The sequence below is a fragment of the Tursiops truncatus genome, chromosome 3, assembly GCF_011762595.2.
Source record: "Tursiops truncatus isolate mTurTru1 chromosome 3, mTurTru1.mat.Y, whole genome shotgun sequence".
Lineage (NCBI taxonomy): Eukaryota > Metazoa > Chordata > Mammalia > Artiodactyla > Delphinidae > Tursiops > Tursiops truncatus.
Window position 1 is genome coordinate 163851703 of NC_047036.1, and position 23554 is coordinate 163875256.

Below are 23554 nucleotides of genomic sequence, written 5' to 3' on the forward strand. Positions count from 1 at the left end.
TACATGTCATGCTTACTGATGCATAAAATATGTGTGGAAGACACGCGATGCTGGAAGCAGTTTCTTCCAGGGAGGAGATGGGGAGGGCTGCGGCTGAAGCACAAGCATGAAGCGGCCTTCTGTGGTAAACCCAACTATCTCTTTTTTATTTATTTATTTTTTATTTGTTTATTTTATTTTTGGCTGTGTTGGGTCTTCATTGCTGCGTGCAGGCTTTCTGTAGTTGCAGCGAGTGGGGGCTACTCCCCATTGCGGTGTGCGGGCTTCTCACTGCGGTGGCCTCCCCCGTTGCGGAGCATGGGCTCTAGGCGCATGGGCTTCAGTAATTGTGGCATGCGGGGTCAGTAGTTGTGGCCCACGGGCTCTAGAGCGCAGGCTCAGTAATTGTGGCCCACGGGCCCAGCTGCTCCGCGGCACATGGGAACCTCCCAGACCAGGGAATCGAACCCACATCCCCTGCATCGGCAGGCAGATTCCCAACCACTGCACCACCAGGGAAGCCCCCCGACTATCTCTTTGTTGGTTTTCTTTTTTTTCTTGTGGTACGCGGGCCTCTCACTGTTGTGGCCTCTCCCGTTGCGGAGCACAGGCTCCGGACGCGCAGGCCCAGCGGCCATGGCTCACGGGCCCAGCCGCTCCGCGGCCTGTGGGATCCTCCAGGACCGGGGCACGAACCCGTGTCCCCCACATTGGCAGGCGGACTCTCAACCACTGCGCCACCAGGGAAGCCCCCGACTATCTCTTAAACACAGGATGAGCCACGTGAATGGATGGAACGTCATTCGACCCCTACAAACATCAGTGACATCTGAAGTAAGTCAATCCGGTGTTTGTGGTCCCACAGCGGCTGCCGGCTGGACAGTGCTGTCCGGGGAGAAGCTGGGATTCTAACAGCTTCTGCCGGTGCCACCTCGCGGGAAGCTGGTGGAGGGAGGGATGCCTTACTCGATGATGTGCCGGGCGTCCACCTCGGAGACGTCGTCGCTGTCTGGATCTGGAATCTTCTTCTTGTCCTCCACGGGCAGGGCGGGAGGCTGTGCTGGCTGTGGCTGCTCCTCCTCCTCCTCCTACCAAGAGACAAGCCAGTTCACCTCAGGTCACCCCAGAGTGATGCTTTTACAACCCACGTGCCCTCTTCCTACCAATCCCAAAACATGTCACGCTTTTTATTTGCACATTCTTTTAATTGCTCAGTATATGATTTTTAGTTTTCTTAGCAGAGTCCAGACACTTCTTTTTAAGGGCCTCTCAGGGTATGCTGTACTTCTGTTGCACCGAGTCCCCCGTACACAATGCATACTACTAAAACAGCTTTTCCCTTCTCTTGGATTTCCTAGGTATTAAACATTTTATAGGTAACCTTCAATATTTATTGCTCTTGATTTACTTTCAGCTTTACTGACATGGCCAAAATGTCTAAAATATGTCAAATAAGACTGATGATAAGGCATCATCGTTTACTAAGAGGTTTTCTATAAATCTGTATATTAAGTATGAGTGTCGTGTTTCATTAAAAGGATTTTCCAACATTTACTGAGCAGATAATAAAGGGGATTTTGTATGACATACTGAAAAAACACACACAAATACATTTCCCAATATTAAACCATCCTTGTATTCCTGTATAAATCACACAAAATGTGTGTGTATAATGGAACTGCTATAAAACTAAAAAAGAAAAAGTATCTGTCATTAACCTGTCAAATTATTCCAGTCAAAACCCAGTGGGATTTCCTTTGGAGCATGCAAAATAATTTTATAGATCATTTGGAATAATGAACAGGTAATGACAGCACAAACATTTTGGTCAAAAAAATCATAACCGGTAAGACTTATCCTACTTGATATTACCATGCTGGGAATTAAAATAGGAATGGGAAGCCTGGCTAATTCCAATTAAAGGGGTCAGCAAATTTTCCCCTCAAAAAGTGACTTTAGGGGCTTCCCTGGTGGCTCAGTGGTTAAGAATCCGCCTGCCAGTGCAGGGGACACAGGTTCAAGCCCTGGTCCGGGAAGATCCCACGTGCCACGGAGCAACTAAGCCCGTGCGCCACAACTACTGAAGCCTGCGCACGTAGAGCCTGTGCTCTGCAACAAAGAGTAGCCCCCGCTCGCCGCAACTAGAGAAAACCCACGTGCAGCAATGAAGACCCAACGCGGCCAAAAATAAATAAATAAATAAATTTATTTAAAAAAAAAGAATTCCCCTAGTCCTCCTGGGGAGTAGGTGGGGAGAAAGGTGGGGCTGCTTGACAGCCCTGCCTGAGGTCTGACTTATATTTAAAAAAAAAAAAAAAAAGTGGCTTTAAAGCTAGACAAAAGTAGCACAGGCAACCATTTCAGAGCCCTAGGAGTCTGAGAAGCATTAACACTGAGAAAACTGCCGAGCCTTGGGCAAGAAGAGTGGGAGTTTGTGGAGTTCTTACTTGGGGGTGCTTTCATCTCTCCTACCCTCAGCTCCCAGTTCTGATGTGCAAGTTCTCCCAGGGTGGGCAAGCCACGAGGCCTGGCAGCTGAGGCTGATGGGGACTTAGTCATTTTGTAGCAGTGGACGATGCCCAGGCCAGCAGCACTGTCAGTGGAGGTTAGGACCTCAGCCATGGGTGGGGAAAGCATATTACTGGCTGAGGGCTGTGCACATGCACAGAGGAAACGAGAAAGGGAGAAAGGGCCCAGCAGAAGGTAAAAGCCAGGGTGGGCTTGAAAATGGCCCAAACTTGGAATGTGTTCTTCTACACACACTGATCCACTGGCTGGAGAAAGAAGCCTTACTGGCTCAAGGTGTTTGAGTACAAACTCTCCCCAATCACTGGAAGACTACTAAGTTATGAAGAAACACAACCCACTCCTAGAGAGCCAGGATTAAAACTAAAAATGAGAAAAAAACAAAAACAATAAACTGAGCAGAGACACCAAAGGCAGCACACACCCTGGGAAAACATTCCACAGATTCAGCCTAGATAATTTACTAAACAAACAAAAACACCAAAAAGAACGCACAGGGGTGGAAGTCAGAATCCAGAGTGGTTAAAATAGCCTTCCACTAAACATTCATTACAAGACAAACAAAAAGGAGGAGAATGTGATACGAACTCAGGGGAAAAGACAGTCGGTTGAGCCTGTCTCTGTTCCTAGATGTTGGACTTAGCATACAATCATACAAGCAGCTATTACTATATATGTGTTCAAAGCTATTGTAAATATGTTCAAAGAAATAAAGGAAACCATCTTTAAGTAGAATGTATCAACAAATACAGAGTCTCAATAGAAGACAGAAATGATAAACTTCCCAAATTTGATGAAAAACATGACTCTACCAAGCCAAGAATCTGAACAAACACTAACGAGAATAAACACAAAGAGAGAGTTCACAAACTTCTAAAACCCAAAGGCAAAGAGAAAATCTTGGAAGCAAGAAAGAGAAAATGAACCATCATGTACAAAGGAGCATCAATATAATTAGTAGCTAGACTTTCATCTGAAACAGGAGACCAGAAAGTAGAGGAATGACATATTCAAAAGGAAAAAGACTGTCAACAAAGAATTCTATGTCCAGCTACACTATCTTTGAAAATGAAAGCTAAAGAAATACATTCCCAGAAAAACAAAGGCTGAGAGAATCTGTTGCTAGCATACATGCCTTATAATAAATGGTAAAAGAAATCTTTCAATATATTCAATATCTTGCAATAACCTGTAATGGAAAAGAATCTGAAAAAGAATACACATACACACACACACGTCTAACTGAACTGCTTTGCTGTACACCTGAAACTAACACAACATTGTAAATTATACTTTGATTTTAAAAAATGGTTTAAAAAAGAAGTCTTTCAAGCTGAAAGGAAATGATAGGTGATAGTAAATTGAATCCATAAGGAGAAATAAAAAACATCAGAAATGGTAAGTGCATGTATCAATATAAAAGACTCTATAAATATATTTTCCCTTATTTCTTCTTTTCCAACTTCTTTAGACTAAGTCATAAGATTATATCAGGTATTAATTAGAAGACTGTATTGTTGGGTTTATAACGTATACAGATGTAACATATGTGACAATAACAGCACAAAGGAAGAAGAACAAATGGAGCTAAGCTAGAACAAAATTTCCATATTTTACCAGAATGTAGTTAGTATTAACCTGAAGCATATCATCATAAATTAAGATGCATATCATAATCCCTGGAGCAACTACAAAGAAAATAACTTTAAAAATATAGTAAGAATTTGTACTTCCCTGGTGGCGCAGTGGTTAAGAATCCACCTGCCAATGCAGGGGACACAGATTGCAGCCCTGGTCCAGGATGATTCCACATGCCGCAGAGCAATCAGGCCCGTGCGCCATGACTACTGAGCCTGTGAGCCACAACTGCTGAGCCCACGTGCCACAACTGCTGAAGCCCACGTGCCTAAATTCCGTGCTCCACCACAAGAGAGACCAGTGCAATGAGAGGCCCGTGCACTGCAACGAAGAGTACCTCCACTTGCCACAACTAGAGAAAGCCCCTGCTCACTGCAACTGGAGAAAGCCCCCATGCAGCAATGAAGACCCAATGCAGCCAATAAATTAATTAATTAAATTTTAAAGATTAATTTAAATTAAAAAAAAAATCAGGGACTTCCCTGTTGGAGCAGTGGTTAAGAATCCGCCTGCCAGTGCAGGGGACACGGGTACAAGCCCTAGTCAGGGAAGATCCCACACGCCGGGGAGCAAATAAGCCCTTGAGCCACAACTACTGAGGCCACGTGCCACAACTACTGAAGCCCACGCCCCTAGAGCCTGTGCTCTGCAACAAGAGAAGCCACCGCAATGAGAAGCCTGCGCACCAAAACGAAGAGTAGCCCCCACTCACTGCAACTAGAGAAAGACTGCACGCAGCAACGAAGACCAAACACAGCCAAAAATAAAAATTAATAAATAAATTTTTAAAAAATCAAATGATCAACTTAATAGAAAAAGTATGAGATAAAATCTAGCTCACACGTGCTAAAAACTCTCAATAAACTAGGAACAGAAGAGGATTTACTCAACCTGATAAAGGGCATCCATGAAAAATCTACAGCTAACACCAAACAATAGTGACAGACTAACTGCATAACCCTTAAGATCGAAAACAAACTAAGGATATCTGCTCTAGACACTTCTATTCAACACTGCACTGGAGGATCTAGCCAGTGCAATAAGGCAAGAGAAGGAAATTAAAGATTAAAGGCACACAGAGGGGAAAGGAAGAAGTATTGAAGAATTATGGTTATTTATGAATGACATAATCCTGCATGTGAAAATCCTAAGGAATCAAACAAACAAACAAAAAACCCTATTGGAATTACCAATATGAGTTCAGCAAGTGCACAGAACACGAGATTAACATTTTAAAAATATACATATAAAATTGTATTTCCACGTAATAGCAACAACACATCGAAAAATAAAATCAAGGAAACAATTCTATTCATAGTAGCAGAAAAGGAATAAAATATTTAAGAATAAATTTAACAACAAAAAAAGCAAAACCTATACTCTGAAAACTACAAATCATTGCTAAGAGAAATTAAAGATGATCAAAATAAATAGAGAGACATCTCACGTTCATGGACTGGAAAACTAAATATTGTTAGGACGTGATTCTCCCAAAACTGATCTCTATATTCAACACAATCTCAATAAAAATCCTAGCAAGCCTTTTTGTAGTAACTGATGAGTTGATCCTAAAGTGTATATGGGAATGCAAAGTACCTAGAATAGCCAATAGAGCAAACAAGCAAATAATACTACCTGATTTCAAAACTTGTAATACAAGACAGTGTGGTAGTGGCACAAACACAGACATACTAATCAACAGGAAAACACTGAGCATCAGAAACAAACCCTTAATTTTATGGTCAACTGATTTCCCACAAAGTTACCAAGACTATTCATGGGAGAAAGAACAGTCTGTTCATCAACTGGTGCTGGGTAAGAAGGTTATCCATAGCAAAAAAACCCCACAAAAAACAAACTTAGACCTGTACCTCAAACCATACACAGAAATCAACTCAATTATGACCCTAAATGTGAGAGCTTAAATATAAAACTTCTAAAAGAAAACATAAGAGAAAAACCTTTGTGACTTCAAACAGCTCTTAGATACAACACCAAAGGCACAATTCATATAAGAAAAAACCGATAAATGGATTTCATCAAAATGAAATATTTCTGCATTTCAAAAGACATCACTGAGGGAAAAGAAAAGCAAACAGACTGGGAGAAGATGTCTGCAAGCTACATATCTGAACAGGGACACATATCAAGAATATATAAAGAATTCTTAGGACTCACTGATGAGATAACAAACAACCGAATTAAAAATGGGCAAAAGATTTCAATAGATTTTCGCCAAAGAAGGTATTTGAATGGTGCATAAACATTTGAAAAGATGCTCAACATCATTATTTACTAGGAAAATGCAAAGTAAAACCACAAGATACCACTACACACCCACAAGGATGGCTATATAATGTAAAGAACAGATAACGCCAAGCGTTGACAAGGATATGGAGAAACTGGAACCTGTGAAAAGGTACAACTACTTCAGGCAACAGTTTGTCAATTCCTTAAAAAGTTAAACATAAACTTACCATATGACCCAGCAATGCCACTCCTAAGTATCTACCCAAGAGGAATGAAAACGTATGTCCACACAAGGACATGTATGTGAACGTTCACAGCAATGTTATTCATAATAGCAGAAAATGGAAAAAAACACAAATGCCCACCCATTGGTGTATGGATAAACAAAGTGTGGTATATCTATACAATGGAACATGACTCAGGAATAAAACAAATTTCTTTTTTAAGACCTTAACTTTTATTAATGGTTTCTCCACTTATTTTTAAAATATTTTTTAACTGAGATAGAAATTACTTAGAGTAAAATGTACATATCTAATCAAAAATTTTGATAAGTTGAGTTTGATATATTTGGAATTATGCATATAAGGGTTAAATCTACACCTTCAAAGCATAGAATATTTTCTTTTTTTTTGCTTTTCCATTATGGTTTATTACAGGATATTAAATATAGTTTCCTAAGTGTAGGACCTTGCTGCTAAATAGTGCTGTTATGAACAGAGGGGTGCATGTATCTTTCTGAATTATAGTTTTGTCCAGATAAATGCCCAGGAGTGGGATTGCTGGATCATATGGCAGCTCTATTTTTAGTTTTTTGAAGAAATTCCATACTATTCTCTACAGTGGCTGTACCAGTTTACATTCCCACCAGCAGCATAGGAGGGTTCCCTTCTCTCCACACTCTCTCCAGCATTTGTTATTTGTAGACTTTTTAATGATGGCCATTCTGACCGGTGTGAGGTGGTACCTCATTGTAGCTTTGATTTGCATTTCTCTAATAATTAGCGATGTAAAACAAACTTTTGGTGTACAGACAACATGGATGAAAATCAAAAACATGCCACATAAAATAAGCCAGACACAAGATACTACATGTTGTATAATTCCATTTATGTGAAATTCCGGAAATGGCAAATCTATAGAGACAGAGCAGACCAGTGGTTTCCTGGGGCTGGAGGAGTTAGCAAGAACAAACTGTAAATGGGTGAGATGTCATTTGGGGTGACAGAAACGTTCTAAAGCTGGTGTAGAGTAATGATTGCGCAACTCTATAAATTCACTAAAAAATCACTGAATTGTACTCTTACTGTGGGTGCATTTTACATATGTAAATTATATCTCCATAAAGCTGTTTAAAAAATTACAACAAAAAGTTACTGGTCTAAGAATTATTAGAACTTTAAAAGAACCTGAACAGTACATCAACTATACCTCAATTTAAAAAAATATTAAATAAAATAAAAACCAGAAACATAAATTATAAAAGAAAAAAGAAAAAGAAACTGAACATGTGACCCTAAAAAGACACCAGTGTGTCTTTAATATTAGTTTTTTTTAAATATCACAGATCAATGGGGAAGGGATGGACTAACAGTATACCAACTGGCTTAACGCTACTACTGGGAAGGGGGAAAAAGGGCGCCATCTCAAGCCCTACACAAAATAAATTCCAGATGACCTGAAGAGGTAAGAGGACAAACCAAAAGAAAGATATAGGTGAACACCAAGCTGATTTCAGGCTGGGGTAAATACATAAAGAACACTTAAAAATCCAGTAAAAAAACACAACTGATTAGAAATGGGCAAATGAAGCAAACCATTCACAGAAGAAATCTAAATAGTAACACCTGAAAAAATGTTCAACCTTAATAAGCAAATATCTGCCCATTAAAATTCCCTTTTTAAAATCTTATGGAGGTGGCCAAAGCTTTTTAACAGCCTTGTAAGACACTCTTACCCCAGCTGAAGGGGGAGTCAGGACAGCACCCTTCTGGATGCGAACTGTGGAAAACAAGCCCTGCTTTCGGACACTGCATCCCCGGGCTCCCTCTGAGTCACCCTTCCCGAGGAGGCCACCCAGGACAGACAGAGGAACAAGGCTCTCATCAGAGCTTTGTCAACCAGCAAACATCCAAAAATCACCGTAACGTGGAATAATTAAATGATTTAGAGAACATACACAATAAATGCGACCATCTGTAACATTGCCGAAGAATAGATTACAAGGGGCCAACATGTACGTGATCTCATGCTCACTACTTCATACCAACATTTTCTGGAGGGGAGAGCTGTTTGGGCACCTGAAATGTGGCCCGTACGACTGAGGACATATGAGTGAGGACATTTACATTTTACTTAATTAAGTGAAAGTGGAAACAGTCATGTGTGGCTAGAGGCTACGGTACTGGACAGCGCAGCTCTAAAGCACCAACTTTCAGCCTCACCCCCTGCCTGTGTGCCGATCTCCTGCCCCATTTGATGCCGGGCTGGAGCGGGAGAGGATCACTGTGCCAGCTGTGGGTAGAGGCCACACCACACAGCACTGTGGGCCTCGACAGCCAGGAAATGAACTCTTACCTCCTCCTCTTCTTCTGAGCCACTCTCTTCACTATCAGATCTCGGAGCTACTTCATACCTAAAAAAAAAAAAATCAGCATTTTAATATAAATCTCCCCAGAACCAGCATGCTTCACTTTCCTTAGCAAATTGGCCTGTTTCCAAATGTAAGCAGGATCACCCCCAGCTGCCAGCTCCCCTGGAATGAGGCCGACTGTTGACTCAGGATCCTGGCTGCCTCTGGAACACGAAGCCCCACTCACCCCGGGTTCATTTCCAGCCAGGCCTCCAGCTGCCCTGCTTTGGGTGCGTCTGTGCCCGTGAGGATCTTCCCACTCTCCACGTGGATCACTTTCACCGGAAGGTCGCTCATTTGGCTGGTCTCATCCAGAGGCTGAAAAAGTCACACGTGTGACTTGAGGTTCTGTAGAGTCTATACCTTCGGTGCCCCACTAACCATGGCCAACTGGAGAAGTGCCCTCCCAACTCCACGTCCAGAAAACAGCACACCAATGTGACCAGTGGTTGTGGAGATGGGTTAGCTGCACATTAACCATTCAGTAAAAAAATATATATATAACCCATTGACGACAGTTGTTTCTTGGAAGGAACTGATATCCACGTTTTAATTTTCAAATAGGTAACATATAGTTCAAATTCAAGAGTATAGAGTGTGTACTCTCCCTCCCTATCCCCCTGCCCAACAGTTTCTCTTCACAGGCGCCCACCAGCATCATTTTCTCGTGTGTTCTCCCAGATCAATTCCACACATAAGGAACATGGACTTACGTACTCCTTCCTTTTTTACCCAAGTGACTACCCTATTCCCATTTTTCTGGTCCTTGAGTTATTCAATTTATATTGTATTTGTAGACTGCAACAAGGGTCCTCATTCTTTTCTGTTAAACACCTAACTAGAATATTTGAAAAATAAAACTTCCTTGTAGCAACAAATACGGAATTCCTCAATTTCCTGAGATATCAACTTGGGATGAAGTTTTCCCCTTCCTCAGCTCCTTCACATTTCCTGGTGAAAACCTTCAGGACGAGGATGAGGATGGAAACCTTTGTTTGCATCTACCAGGAACTTATACCTCCCACGCCTCCCTCCATCAACACTGACCCACAGCAGAGATTAGTCTCCATGCAGGTTAAAATCTCACCCTTAAAGTGGCCCACCATGAAGCGGAACAGAAACCCCACGCCCCACGAATGAGCTCTGCAGGCTGCCTCAATCAGTGACTTTCACCCCTGAGTCCTTCCTGAGAGCGGTTATGGTGCTGATGCCGGGATGTCCCCACACCCAGAATCCTGACAGAACTGCTCTGGGGTGAGGCTTGGGCCTCTCTGGTTTTCAAAAGCTCCCCAGCTGATTCTGACGTTCAGCCAAGGCTGCGAACCACTGGGTGAGAACAAGGACAATCAGCAGCCATCATCAAGTGATGGTTCCCGTTACTAAACAGGATGAGCAGCTGCAGTGATTCCCCAACAGAATTCCCCGAGTCACGCTTTCCTGTGATGTGACTTCCCCCTTGAAAGCCACAAATGGCCGTGTGAAGGCTTAGCACTGTAGTAAAATGCCAGCCCACATTTCTCTTAAAAAATTCAACTTAACGTTTCAAATAAAATCATGCGAAATAAGAATATTATTTGAGTTAATCACTATAGTCATTCATTTCTGGGAATCAGGCCAACAGGAGAAAGCGTGCCATCTGCTACGGACTGGACTGTGTCCCCTCCAAAATTCATATGCCCAAGCCCCAGCTCTCCAATGTCACTGTATTTGGAGATGGGGCCCTTGGTGGGTAATTAGGGTTAATTTAGGTCATATGGGTGGGGCCCTCAGGATGGCATTAGTGCCCCTATAAGAAGAAACACCAGAGCTTGCTCTCTCTCCTCCCATGTGAGGACACAGCCAGAAGGCAGCAGTCTACAAGCCGGGAAGAGAGTACTCATCAGGAACCAAGCTTGCTGCTCCTTGATCTCCAATTTCCAGCCTCCAGAACTATAAGAACGTATATTTCTGCCGTTTAAGCCATGCAGGCTACCAAAACAAAAACAAAAACAAGAACTAAAACAACAAAAGGGACTTCCCTGGAGGTCCAGTGGTTAAGACTCTGTGCTTCCACTGCAAGGGGTGCGGGTTCAATCCCCAGTCGGGGAATTAAGATCCCATGTGCCATGTGGTTAAAAAAAAAAAAAAAAAAAAGCCACACAGGCCATGGTGTTTTGTTATGGCAGCCCAGCTAAGAGAGCAAGGGGGCTCATTACAACAACATGTGGGATAGAAAGAAAGGAAACAATGGAAATAGCCACCCATAGGGGAGGGGACATATGGTGGTCCATCAGAGCTGTTCAATGCAGGATCTAACAGCTACAGATGGGAAGCAACTTAGATAGCTATCAATCTGAACGATGAAAGAGATCCTAGTACATCAATACAATAAAATGAAAGAACTAATTGCTTGATATGGAAAGTGGTCCAAGATACCTGCTACGCAGGAAAAGTCTTGCTATGTGTAGACTGACCCAAATGGTCCCAAAACAAAACAAAGAGAATATAAGCACAAAGGTTTCTGGAAAGATACAGAGAGAGACATCAACCAAGGATCAACATGCATGCTTGTGAGAGAACAGGCACCATGGGGGCTTCTACTTTTCATGTTATCATTACATTTACGTTTCATGTTATTATCATTTTCTTCCTAGAAGTATTACATTTATAAGTCAGAGAAGCAAGCACTAGCCACCTCTCTAATACGGTGGTATTAGAAAGAGTCAGGTAAGTAAGTGTACATAAGCTAACTTGGAAAGACTCAGATACAATACCAGGCGGGGAAAAGAAAACCACCTGGAGACACAGGTACGGAAAAGGTCCCAGAGCAAACACACCGAAGGTTACTCAGGTTTCTCTCTGGGAAGGGGGACTGAGGAGGGGTTGGAGGAGGTGGTAAAGGCCACACCTTGCATTCACACCTCACTATGCAGCCTTCTTTCACACTAGTGTGTTAACCGAGAGGAGGCGGACAAGAGTGCCATGGAAAAGACTCAAAGACTCGTGTGTGGGGACAGCAACCCCTCTCTGAGTGGGCCTCACTGCACGGTTCTGACTTTTGGAACCAGGCTAGTATTTCACATCCTAAATAAAGAAATGAGGAGTAAATAAATAAAACCAACAAGCGTTGGGGGGAGCCTCACTAACGGGGGCACAAGGGGAGAACTAATCTTCTGAATGCAGTATCTGGAGCATGTACTTTCAACTTCAGACAAACAGTGAGCTCTAGCTAGGAGGTTTCTTTCTTTTTATTTTTTTATAAATTTATTTATTTAATTTATTTATTTTTGGCTGCATTGGGTCTTCGTTGCTGCATGCATGCCTTCTCTAGTTGCGGGGAGCAGGGGCTACTCCTCGTTGTGGTGCGCGGGCTTCTCACTATAGTGGCTTCTCTTGTTGTGGAGCATGGGCTCTAGGTGCACGAGCTTCAGTAGCTGTGGCATGTAGCCTCAGCAGTTGTGGCTCAAGGGCTCTAGAGCGCAGGCTCAGTAGTTGTGGTGTACAGGCTTAGTTGCTCCGCAGCATGTGGGATCTTCCCGGACCAGGGCTCGAACCCGTGTCCCCTGCACTGGCAGGCGGATTCTTAACCACTGTGCCACCAGGGAAGCCCCTAGCTACGAGGTTTCTTTTGCAGAGGGGTACATGTTAGCCATTCTGAATGTACTTCCTGCACAGTCTAGGACTGAGGAAATGAGGGCCTATCTCGTGGCAGACGGGGGTCAGGTTTTGGGCTATTATAACGTGGACAGGGAGAAGGAGAAAAAGAACCCCGTGGTACTGGATTAGAATTGGAAGTATCAGTGTGGCCTCAGTATTTTTAATACTACAATAACTAGTTAATATATATAACTAGCAAGGTGGATGTGTGAGCATGCACACAACTGTTTCCTAGATCTGTCCACTGAGAGGGCCCAGAAGCAATGACAACTCAGTAGCAACGAACACATCTAGATCATGGTTTCCAAATATTCTTCTCTGATTAAAGGAATCAGGGCTCCTTGGAGAAATGACCGAGTCCAGGACTCGGGCAGAGAAAGCAGAAGATGAGCCTGGGCCATTTTCGTGTGCAAGGAAGTCAGAAACCCCTAAAAGAACGATGGGGACACATCAAAAGCAGGCAGGAGCCAATGTGAAGGGGTTCCTACTGGTCCAAAATAGAACAATTTGAGCATCAAAATACATAATAATAGTGCAGGATTAAACTAAGTAAATCCATTAAACTAAATAAGAATCCATGAGTTAGTACCAAGGGTTGCCAAACTATGAACAAGCCAAATAAAAAAGAAGGGAAGGCTTTTCCTTCCTGCAGAAAGTCAACTAATAAATGCAGAAGAAAAGACGAGGGAAAAAACATCACCATTTTGTAACCATTATGGCAAAAACTGATACAGGCAAAGACAACAGATGATGAAACAGCCGATGAAAGTTTGAGGAATCACGTTATCTTTACATGTCTGAGTATCTCTGCACAAGGTACTTAATCTTTACAGCTGGAGACACCTTGGCGGCCACCAAAAGGTCAATATCACCAGTGGGGGAAGAAATCTACGCCACACACTCCTGATATGACGCACAGAGAAGGACCCGGCGTCATTTCAGGGTTTTCTGTTGCTGTGAAGGACACTGGAGGGTCAATTGTGAAACCTTAACAAGGGCTGTGAATTAGATCACGGTATTGCGTCAATGTTCATTTCCTGGTTTTGATCATTGTACAGTTGTGGAAAAGAACAGCCTTGCTTTTAGGATGTACACACTGAAACACACAGAGGGGTAAAAAGCCCTCACGTGTGCATCTGACCCTCGAATGGTTTAGGAAAAAATAATGACACGTGAAAAGTGGGAATCTGGGTGAAGAGTACGCAGGAACTCTCTGCACTGTTCTTACACCTCTCCTGTGAGCCTGAAACTTTAAAGGGAAAACTGAGAAATAAATAACAGCACGTGCGTAGAAAAAGCTCTGGAAGGAAACGCACCCAGTAGTAAACAATATTCTCTCTGGGCAGTGGGAGCGAGGAAGGGTGGAGTGTGGCAGGGGACCTATGTGGATTTTTACCATTGTCATATACTTCTACAATTTCAAAGGGAAAAAAAAATTTTTTTAAGGATGAAATAGACCTAACCTCTGGGGCTGGGCTGGCATTTCCACAGAAGAAACCCCTGGTTCCTCACCTCGCCATCAGGTCCGATTGCAGGTGTCTGTCCTTCAGCGTTTTCTGCCTTCTGGAAGGAAAGAGAGAGACAGTCACCCCCCGACCGGGGAGGCCGAGTCACACGCGCACACAGCCGCTCCAGTCCCACCGAGGGGCGCACCTTCTTTTTCTTCTTCTTCTTCTTCTCCTTGGCGACCTGGGCGGCCTTGTGCTGCCGCACCAGCTCCGTGAGGTTAGCCACGTACTCGTCCGTCTGCTGCAGGAGGTAGGCCAGGCGCTTGTCCTTCTTCTGGTCGATGAGCTTGCGGTACCCTTCCTCGTCCTCGGCCTGCAGAAGCGTGCGGTTATGGCGCGTGCCCATGACACGCTCGTCCACCAGCACCCAGGGCGGGCAAACCAGACTCAAGAAGCCCGCGGGGCTGCAGTTAACCAGCAGCCGGACCCACATTTAGGGAGCACTGAGCTCACACCCGGGGCTGCGCTATATTCACACCTTTCACATAACTACTGACTCCGCTTCAGAACTTCCCCAGTTCCCACCCCGGGCCAGGCTCCTTGGGGACCTGCTGGACAGACATGGTCCTGCCAAGGGCCATTTAAAAGCTCCGTCCCCTATGTCCACAAACACACCCAAATCCCAACCCTTCTCTCCACCTTGTCCGAGCCACTGCTCTCCCACAGACCGTCTGCCCCGGCTTTCTGAGAACACATCGGATCATGTCACCCCCACCCCCACCGCCATCCCAGCTTACAGCATCCCTCGGCTCCCCATCATGGTCAGAATTAAATCCAAAGCCCTCCCCGTGGCCTGCAAGGCCCCGCGTGGCTGCCTCCGGGACTCCAACCTCACTCTGCCCCCACGCCACGCTGTTCCAGGGGCCACTGGCTGAGCCTCACACACGGCTTCTTCCCGCCTCGGGCCTTTGCCCTCAGCTCCTCTTTGCCGGGAGGTGCTTCCCCTGGATCTCCGCATTCATGGGTCACACCCACCCTGCCCATAACACCCAGTCAATCCCCACTCCCTGGCCCTGCTTTGTTCTCCTCAGTGCGCTTTTCACCACCCAAAACTATCTTGTCTGTCTCTCTTGGGCATCTGTCTCTCTAGGGCCAGCACGAGCCCCACCAAGGGCAGGGACTCTCCTTCGTACTAACGTGGCCCTGTCCACTCAGCAGTGCCTGTCAATATTGGCCCGGTCAGAGAACCCTCCACGAATAATACACGGTCAGACGGGAAGGGTGGGGTGGGAGGTCAGGCTCACACCATCGGCGGCTCCTCCACCAGGAGGGGTGCCACCTCCACCCTCCAGAGAGCACAGAGCAGCCAGTTAACCAGCTGAGGTCACGCGGTCACCGATGGTCAGTGAGTGGGCAAAGGTCTGGAGTCAGGTCTTTCGGACTCCCAAACCCAAGCCCTTTCTTTCTCTGTCCTGCCTCCAACTCTGAGCACCAAAATGCCCCGGCGTAACCCTGGGCGGCTGATCCGCCCGCATGCCTGCAACACCCAGCACCGCGTGAAGGGACCCGGGTCATGATGGCCAACTGTACCATGAGTCTCCGCATTCTCTCCTTCTCGATTCTTTCATTCTCCTTCTTCTGTTCCCGCTCAGTGTTGGCGTGGTATGTGGCCACCGCCTTCGTGAGTTTCTGGATTTTGCCTGTGACCGACCTGTGATATTCTTTGAAATCCTTGGCGTGCTGAAGAATGCTGTTGAGGTATTCCTGCAGGACGCACACAGAAGAGCAGACTGACTATGGGACAGGAGTTGCCGTGGTGTCACCCCACGTGAGACGAAACTTTAAAGGGGGCCTGGTGAAAACCAAGGGGACGCAACCAAAACGATACCGAGTCACTGTCTGCCTACGAGGCCCAACATTCTCTGCGTGGACTGTGTGGTGAAAAGGGACCCCCCTCTCATGCACAGCAGACGGGGCAAATGCCCTGGCTGAGACAACCTGGCAGTGTCTACCACCCACTGCAAAATGCACCCGCCCTCCCACCAAATCATTCACTGCTAGCGATTTATTTTAAGGAAAATAGCAGATATTGGCCCAAAAACTCAAGGACAAGAATGCCTATCCCAGTGTTACTTTTAACACTGGAAAGCTGAGAGTACACTGCATGTCCCCAAACAGGGAAACAGTTTCATAAATCACGGGATGCTGGGCACACTGAGATGGACTACAACACATATGTTAAAATCATGCTTCAATAATACTTTAAACAGCTCAATGTGCATATATATATATTTTTTTAAAGGCAGCTGTTTAACTTTTGATTACTATATGTATATAGACAAAAAAGGTCAGAATGATATACCAAGATATTAACAGTAGTTAACACTGAATATTGACTTCTCTGTTATTTTAAACTATGCCAGTAACAGACACTGTTTGGAGGCAAACTTTAGAAAACATAAATGAATGAACAAACAGAATCACCCCAAATCCTACTTGAGTAGAGATTCTGGTCTCCTTGACGGATCTTGTATCAACCTCAGTCAGATCACTGACTGAGGACCCTCCATGGTTTAGGATCCTCCGTGGCTCCCACCTCACTCACAGCACAAGCCCAAGTCATCCTCCCGGCCCACAGGGTCCTGCACGCTCTGCCCATCACCTCCCCATTCTCACCTCCTCCCACCCTCCCCCTTGCTCACCCCACTCTGACTATACTGGGTCATTGTTTTTCACAGAACACTGGGGCATACTCCCCTCTGTCTGCAAAGAGCCTCGTCCACACGTCGGTGTAGCTCCTCCCTCGGGGCTCTGCTCAGACCTCACATCCTCAGGGAGACCGTCCCTGAGTCGACCGTCCTATATAAAGGGCTCCTCCATCACTCCCTATTCCCGCTTCATGTCTCCTTACACCCTATTAACTCCCAACGTGTTATACGTGCGTTTGATTACGACCCACCTTTCCGTACTGTTTGGTTTTTGTCCACTGAAGTATTCTTAGTGCCTAGGATACTCTTATAATGAACAGAAAAGAGACTCGGACATCGTGTTGAGAGGAAAACCAAGACTCGACAGTGCAGAGCTGACGACTCAGGCACACGGTCAAGCCTGTGGCCGCGGGGACACACCTGGTGCTTCTGCCGGCGCTTGCGCTCCTGCTCTATCTTCTGTTGCTTCTCCAGCTTCTCAGTGATGCGGGCCTCGCGCAGGGACTGCCGCTTACTGCGCTTGTAGGCCTTGGCGTTGAGGGCCGTCTCGAGGGCCGTGTCCCTCCTCATGCACACCACCACCTCCTGCCGCAGCTTCGGGAAGGAAGAGGAGAAACTGGCGACGGGCACAACTTGGTAACATCCATGCAACACGCGCACCTCCATATCGCAAGCCAGGCAGCAAGGAGGACCCGTGAGCATAAACGCGTGCGTGGGGAGAACCCGTGGTGGGTGCCCGTGGGCGGGGCACGCACAGGGTAGGAAACAGCTGCTTCCGGACAACCAGCAGACAGCCCTATGCTCAGGCCTTCAGGTCTCCAGCTTTGCCCTCCCTCAACCACAAACAAACTTCCTTATTGGTCGTTCAAAAGTAAAGGACCCTTAGAAATTAGACCCATCTAGGGACTTCCCTGGCGGTCCAGTGGCCAAGACTCTGCGCTCCCTATGCAGGGGACACGGGTTTGATCCCTGGTCGGGGAACTAAGACCCCACATGCTGCACAGCATGGCCAAATAAAATAAAATTAAAAAAAAGAAAGAAAGAAATAGACCCATCTAAGTACACTGCTTCAAGCTAGCCACTGCCACCTTAGGGAAGGCCCACACTTATTCATCCCAATGTCCCTCCACTGGGCAGGACATGGAAAGGAAGGGGGACAGTGAGCCAACAAGTGTGCTTGGGCACTGCGACTTTGGTTTTGTAAGATTTTTTTGATGTGGACCATTTTTAAAGTCTTTATTGAATTTGTTACAATACTGCTTCTGCTTTTTAAGTTTCCGTTTTTTGGCCGAGAGGCATGTGGGATCTTAGCTCCCTGACCAGAGATCGAACCTGCACTCCCTGCATTGTAAGGCGAAGTCTTAACCACTGGACCACTAGGGAAGTCCTGGCACAGCGGCTTTAATGGTCAGGGTACATTTAGTAACTGCCCAGTGAGCGGCTCTTTAATCTAAGCATCAAGGCTGGCAGAAAGAGTCTCCTCCGAAAGCAAAGGCCTGCGCCTGCGCCCACCTGCCTCTGGAAGTTCAGCAGCCTCAGGGCCTTGAGCTCGATGGTTGCTTTGGTTCGCAAATCCCCGGCCAGGGACCCGGGAAGGTTTTCAAGTTCCTGAATTCGGTGTGCGATGCGAGCCTGCAGCCTAGGGCACAAAGACAAAAAAAAGACAGGTGATGAGAGGTGTCACCTGTTTACAAGGAACCCATCTGTTCCCTTTCTTTGAAGGTGGAGCCTCAGAAGTATCCATCCCTCAAGGGAAGCCGATATGAATCATAAGACAAGAGATGGCTGAGAAAAGGATGCCCCACAACACAGACTACATACAGGAGGGCAGCCACAGAAGTCTCGGGAGCCACAGCAAACTGGAAACCTGAGAGGGCGCAGCTGGTTTCTGGCATCTCAGCAGTGGGAGCCAGCCTCTGGAGTCAGGCGGGCCAGGGTCTCCATCCCAGTCCTGGGAATCTACTTAGCCCATGAGCCTCAGCGTCCTCAGCTATGAAGTGGGGAGACCCCTCAGAGCAACCCTACAGGCTTGGTCTGAAGTTCAAATGGGATAATCTCCTTACTCAGTCTTTCACACACTTATTGAGCACCTATTGTGTGCCAGGGACCATTCCAGGTGACGGGATTCAGCACTAAAGAAGACTAACAAGGCTGTTTGTTGCTCTCATGGAGCTCACAGCATTATCAGGATGACAGGCCATAAAGGAGTTAAAAAATTAAGTATCTATGGTAATTCCGGAGAAGGACTTGGAGGAGGGTCCTGGAGGGGAGGGGTCGCGGGGGGGGGGGCAGGGCTTCTATAAGGTGGGGACCTTGGCAATAAAGCTTAAATAACTACAAAGAGTCATGCAGAGCATGTGCAAAGTCCCTGGGGCAGGAACAAGTCTAACCTGTTCAACAGAAAGAGGAACCGGGACAGTCAGGTAGATGAGGACAGAGCACTGGGCAGGGGCTACAGAGAAAAGGGTTACTCAATGGATAATGGGAAGCCAGTTTTAACCCAGGAAAAGATCTAATATAAATTAACTGTAAAAAGAGAATTCAAACTGCTGTGTGGGAAACACTGCACAGGGAAGGATGGGAGCAGGGAGGCCAGGGAGGAGGTGTAGACCAGATGGCAGGGTGAACAGCACTGGGGGGAAAGGAGCTGAGAGAGTTCACCAGACACCGAGGATGAGGGAGTACAAGCGAGGGTCAAGGAGCCGAAGGGTCCATGGTCCATTCAGCTGCTGCATGAGAACAGAGAGAGAAGGGAAAACTGGGGGGCATAAGGCCATCTGGACAGGCCGTCTTTAAGCCGTCCAGATGGAGCAGGCGGGGAGGCGCCTGGGTACAGGGGCTGGAGCTCCAGGGCATGTCACAGCTGGAGATGCACTCCGGAGACAGTCACTGGCACAGATTTACTGATGCAGCTGGGGATTTACGGTGAACAAGGCACAGCCCCCTCCCCTAAGGGAGCTGACATTTACCAAGGGAGGCCAGCCCTGAACAGGTTATAAATGCAGTGGAGAAACAGGGGAGCACGAGGTGCTCAGGGAATGAATCTCAGGCGCCCCCAGCAGTGTGGGACAGGGTGATACAGACCTACTGTGCACCAGGCATTTCACACAGCGCCCGGCGCTCAGGAGGCCTTGGCAAAGCGACCAACAACTACTTATGTTTGAGGAACATCCACCGCAAAGCTTGCCAGGTGGCTTTTTGAGTGCGGATGAGCCAAAAGTTGGATAATACACTTGTGTTGGAGAGGTGAAACAGCACTTTCACTCCAACACATACAATCTCCATGGAGGGCAGTTTTGCAGAACTGATGAAATTTCCACGTGCACGTAAATCCCCTGCACCTGAACTATGCCGTGTTCACAAATTTATTCTGACATAAATGCACACATGTGAAGAGAAATATGCAAGTGTAGTTACTACGGCATCGTTTTACCGAAAGATTAGAGACCACCTAAACGTCCCTCCGGGTAAGACACTGGCTAAATAAGTCACAGTAGAGCCACCAGGCAGAATGTGTCCAGAAAAAAGAAGAGCTTATTTTGTACAAATAGGGGATGATCCCTAAGATATTTTGCGAAGGGAGGAACAGTGCACATGTCAGGTACCATTTGGGGACCACACAGCCACTTGTACCCATCTGCCTGTATACATACTCGATTTCTCTGGAAGGATACACACTGACCCAGAGAACTGGGAGGCTGGGGACAGAGGCAGGAGGGTGATCTCTGGCTGCATACCCCATAGGCCTTTAGAAGTGTGAACCACAACAACGCGTGACCTGGGGGGCGCGGGGGGGGGGCGGCAGCACCCTCACCTGTACTCCCGCTCCTGCAGGATCTCTACGGGGTCCAGGCCCCGCGGCTTCTGGATGGGGGTGATGCGGCTCTGCTTCTGGTGCAGCGGCACCATGGGGGCGGGCTGGGCCGGCTGCCCTGGCGACTGTGTCTGGGGCGGCATCACGGGGGAGGCAGCAGGAGGGACGGCGGGGGGCGCAGGCGAGGGGCGACCCGTTGGCTGCGGGGGGATGAGCTTCTGAGGTGTGCTTGTGGGGGCAGCAGCATTCGCCATGGGTCCTGGGGGGAGTCAAGAAGCAGGGCACAGCGTTGCGTTCCGAGTCCATTCCAGGTGAAGATGACAAGCCTGCTGGGCGTTTACTGCCCTGGGGTCTAACTCGTCCCCAAGGCTGACAAGGCCTGGGCAGCTCCCTGTAACCCCCACCTCTCACTGCCACACCACTCCTCGCCCATGGGGCGCGCTTCCTCTTCCTCCTCCAGATCTCAGCCTGCAGGCCCCTTCCCCAAAGCCCCCTACTGGTCCAAGTGCTGGGTCTGGGTGTGATCTTGCTATGCTGTGGCCTCACAGGAGCAGCAGTTGCCTGCCTTTCATCCACCCTAGCTCCAACGGAATCCTATTTAAGCGATTAGCCCTTCAATGACCATCACTGAACCTCAGGGCCCGTGAGGATGGGGAATGAGTCCATTTTATCCACTGCTTTGACCTAACAGATGTGACCTTCAAATAAGTACTAACTACATTTTACACAAAACACAGGGGAGACAGAACCCTGAGCTGCCCTGACATCCTGCCTGCCTCTCTCTGACCGGGCTCATCTCAGGGTCTGCATGATGCAAACTTGACATGGGAGTCAGGGCACACACGTGTCACCAGAACAGAGGGAACTTACCTTCAGGCCAGGGCTTGGGAGGCCCTCCAGGGGGCTGGCCGGGCATCCCGGGGGGCACACCTGAGGGTCCTGGAGGGGGCATGTTGGGCCCTCCCATACCTGCACGCAGGGAGAAACGGACAAGAGGATAAAACACGTCCTGTGTTTCTCCCTGCACCTGCCTCCCTGGGCAGCCCTGGCTCCAAGGGACACACCCAACAACAAGCCCCTCACTGTGGGCACCAGGGGAGAAAGGGGGCAGCTGGAGAAACAACATTTATCACGACAGCAACCCTGCTGTTGGGGAAGCTGATGGGCGGCAGAGTCCAGATCTGCCCAACACTGATGCCCACACTCCTGTCAGTTTGCTCTGAGACCCCTCCCTACCCTGAGGGCCATGGGCCTTACCGTGAGGCCTGCTGTAATTTGGAGGTGCTGGTCCAGGACCGGGGCCGGGCCCGGGCCCGGGACCAGGTCCTGTTGCGGACACAGAGGGTGGAGGTAGTGTTGGCATCTGCTGCTGCATCCCGGGCATCGGCCGCTTCCCCTGCACCGCCATCTGCAGGTGGTCAGGGAGGGGCTGCCCCCGGGCCAGCATCTTGTAGGCCATGATCTGAGCTCTGAGCTGGTGCAGCTGGTTCTGGTTAAAGGGGGTCGGGCCCCGGTTCTGCTGCCCCAAAGCCTGGGGGTCAGCACCATCCAGCGGGGCGCCTCCAGGCCCGGACGACATCTGCGGGCCTGAGGCCGGGCCGCTGGCTGGAACCGGACTGGAGGCGTGCTCGGAGCCACCCAGGGGCGAGGGGTAACCTGCGGGGAAACGTGGATCCGAGCGGTCACTCGGCAGCACATGTCCAGTAATTCTTAAGGCAGAGACGGGAACACTTGCCTGCTTACACTGGCCCCTACCCTGAGATTTCGTTCTCGTGATTACACGGACCCCTACCCTGAGATTTCGTTCTCGTGATTACACGGGCCTCTACCCTGAGGTTTCGTTCTCATGATTCAAACAAGAGGCACCCAGAGGGCACACGCTCGCAGCTTGGTTGGCAGCCTGCACAGCTGGTTTGGTTCGGCCCATCTTTCAGTAACCTGCCAACGATTAAAGCTGAGATGTCACACAGATCTGGGCTTTCTCTGGGCCTGCCCCCCTGCCCCTCGGCTTGGCCAGGCCCACTCCTCTCACTTCCGTTACCTGCGGAGCCCCTGAGCTTCCCACCCCGTGACAGGAAGCCATGTACCCCATCACTTCTCAAACCTCCCTGTTCAGAAAAGTACCTGTAGGGCTTGTTAAAGCTGAGCCCCGGCCCCCTCCTGAGATTCTGACTCAGCAGGTCTGGAGCAGGGCAGAGCCCAGGAGTCTGCATTTCTTCTTCTTTTTTTATTTTTCGGCTGTGCCATGCGGCTTGCGGGATCTTAGTTCCCCGACCAGGGATCGAACCCAGCGCCCTGGCAGTGGAAGCACCAAGTCCTAACCACTGGACCGTCAGGGAAATCCCAGGAGTCTGCGTTGGGTGGCACCAGAGCGGCTATCCCGAGGAGCCCATCCTGCCCAGGGCTTGTCTAACACCCAGCGCTGATCACAGTTCTGTCCCACCAGTATCCGCTCTCCTGGGGCTGCTATAAGAAAAGACGCCCTGAACAGGGCACCAGACAAGCCCAAGCTAAACAGCCCTCTGTGGCAGGGTCTCCCATGAGGCTCAACTGCCCTAGGTCCTCTGAATCCATGCATGGGTGATCCAATTAGGAAAATGACCTCGGGACTTCCAGAGGGCAACAAACATGAAGAAAGAAAAGAAAGGAAACCATACCTTGGGAGTGCTGGTCCATGGGACTTGGCGGGGGCCCCATCCCGGCGTGGCCCCCCGACCGCATCCCCATCCCCTTCATCTGGTTGTAGCGGGGGTCGTCCGACATGCCCTTCTCGTGCATGGACTCCATTGGCTACGAGAGTGGACAACAGGGCAGGATCAGCAAGGCGGGAAGGGAAGAGGCTGCACAGAAAGGCGCTGAATGAGAGGACTTCAATGTCACTAACAATGCCCATCCAAAGTCGCCATGGCATTTACTGAACCAC

At 47.9% G+C, this 23554-nt stretch overlaps 1 protein-coding gene across 15 annotated transcripts in view; it reads right to left on the bottom strand.

Annotated features, from left to right (window-relative positions):
- The window catches only part of SMARCA4 (SWI/SNF related BAF chromatin remodeling complex subunit ATPase 4), an 87181-nt gene that overhangs the window by 46725 nt on the left and 16902 nt on the right, over positions 1 to 23554 (bottom strand). For 14 of the 15 annotated variants that reach the window (XM_073801884.1, XM_073801891.1, XM_033854286.2 and 11 more), the window contains exons 3-14: positions 23289 to 23421; positions 21889 to 22287; positions 21502 to 21600; positions 20632 to 20890; positions 18330 to 18456; positions 17238 to 17411; positions 15700 to 15873; positions 14315 to 14482; positions 14174 to 14224; positions 9213 to 9343; positions 8971 to 9028; positions 946 to 1067 (exon numbers count right to left, since the gene is read on the bottom strand). In XM_073801884.1, coding sequence (XP_073657985.1) covers positions 946 to 1067; positions 8971 to 9028; positions 9213 to 9343; positions 14174 to 14224; positions 14315 to 14482; positions 15700 to 15873; positions 17238 to 17411; positions 18330 to 18456; positions 20632 to 20890; positions 21502 to 21600; positions 21889 to 22287; positions 23289 to 23421 — 1895 coding nt within the window. The remainder of the gene's footprint in view (positions 1 to 945; positions 1068 to 8970; positions 9029 to 9212; positions 9344 to 14173; positions 14225 to 14314; positions 14483 to 15699; positions 15874 to 17237; positions 17412 to 18329; positions 18457 to 20631; positions 20891 to 21501; positions 21601 to 21888; positions 22288 to 23288; positions 23422 to 23554) is intronic. The other variant, XM_073801886.1, reaches the window with a different exon arrangement.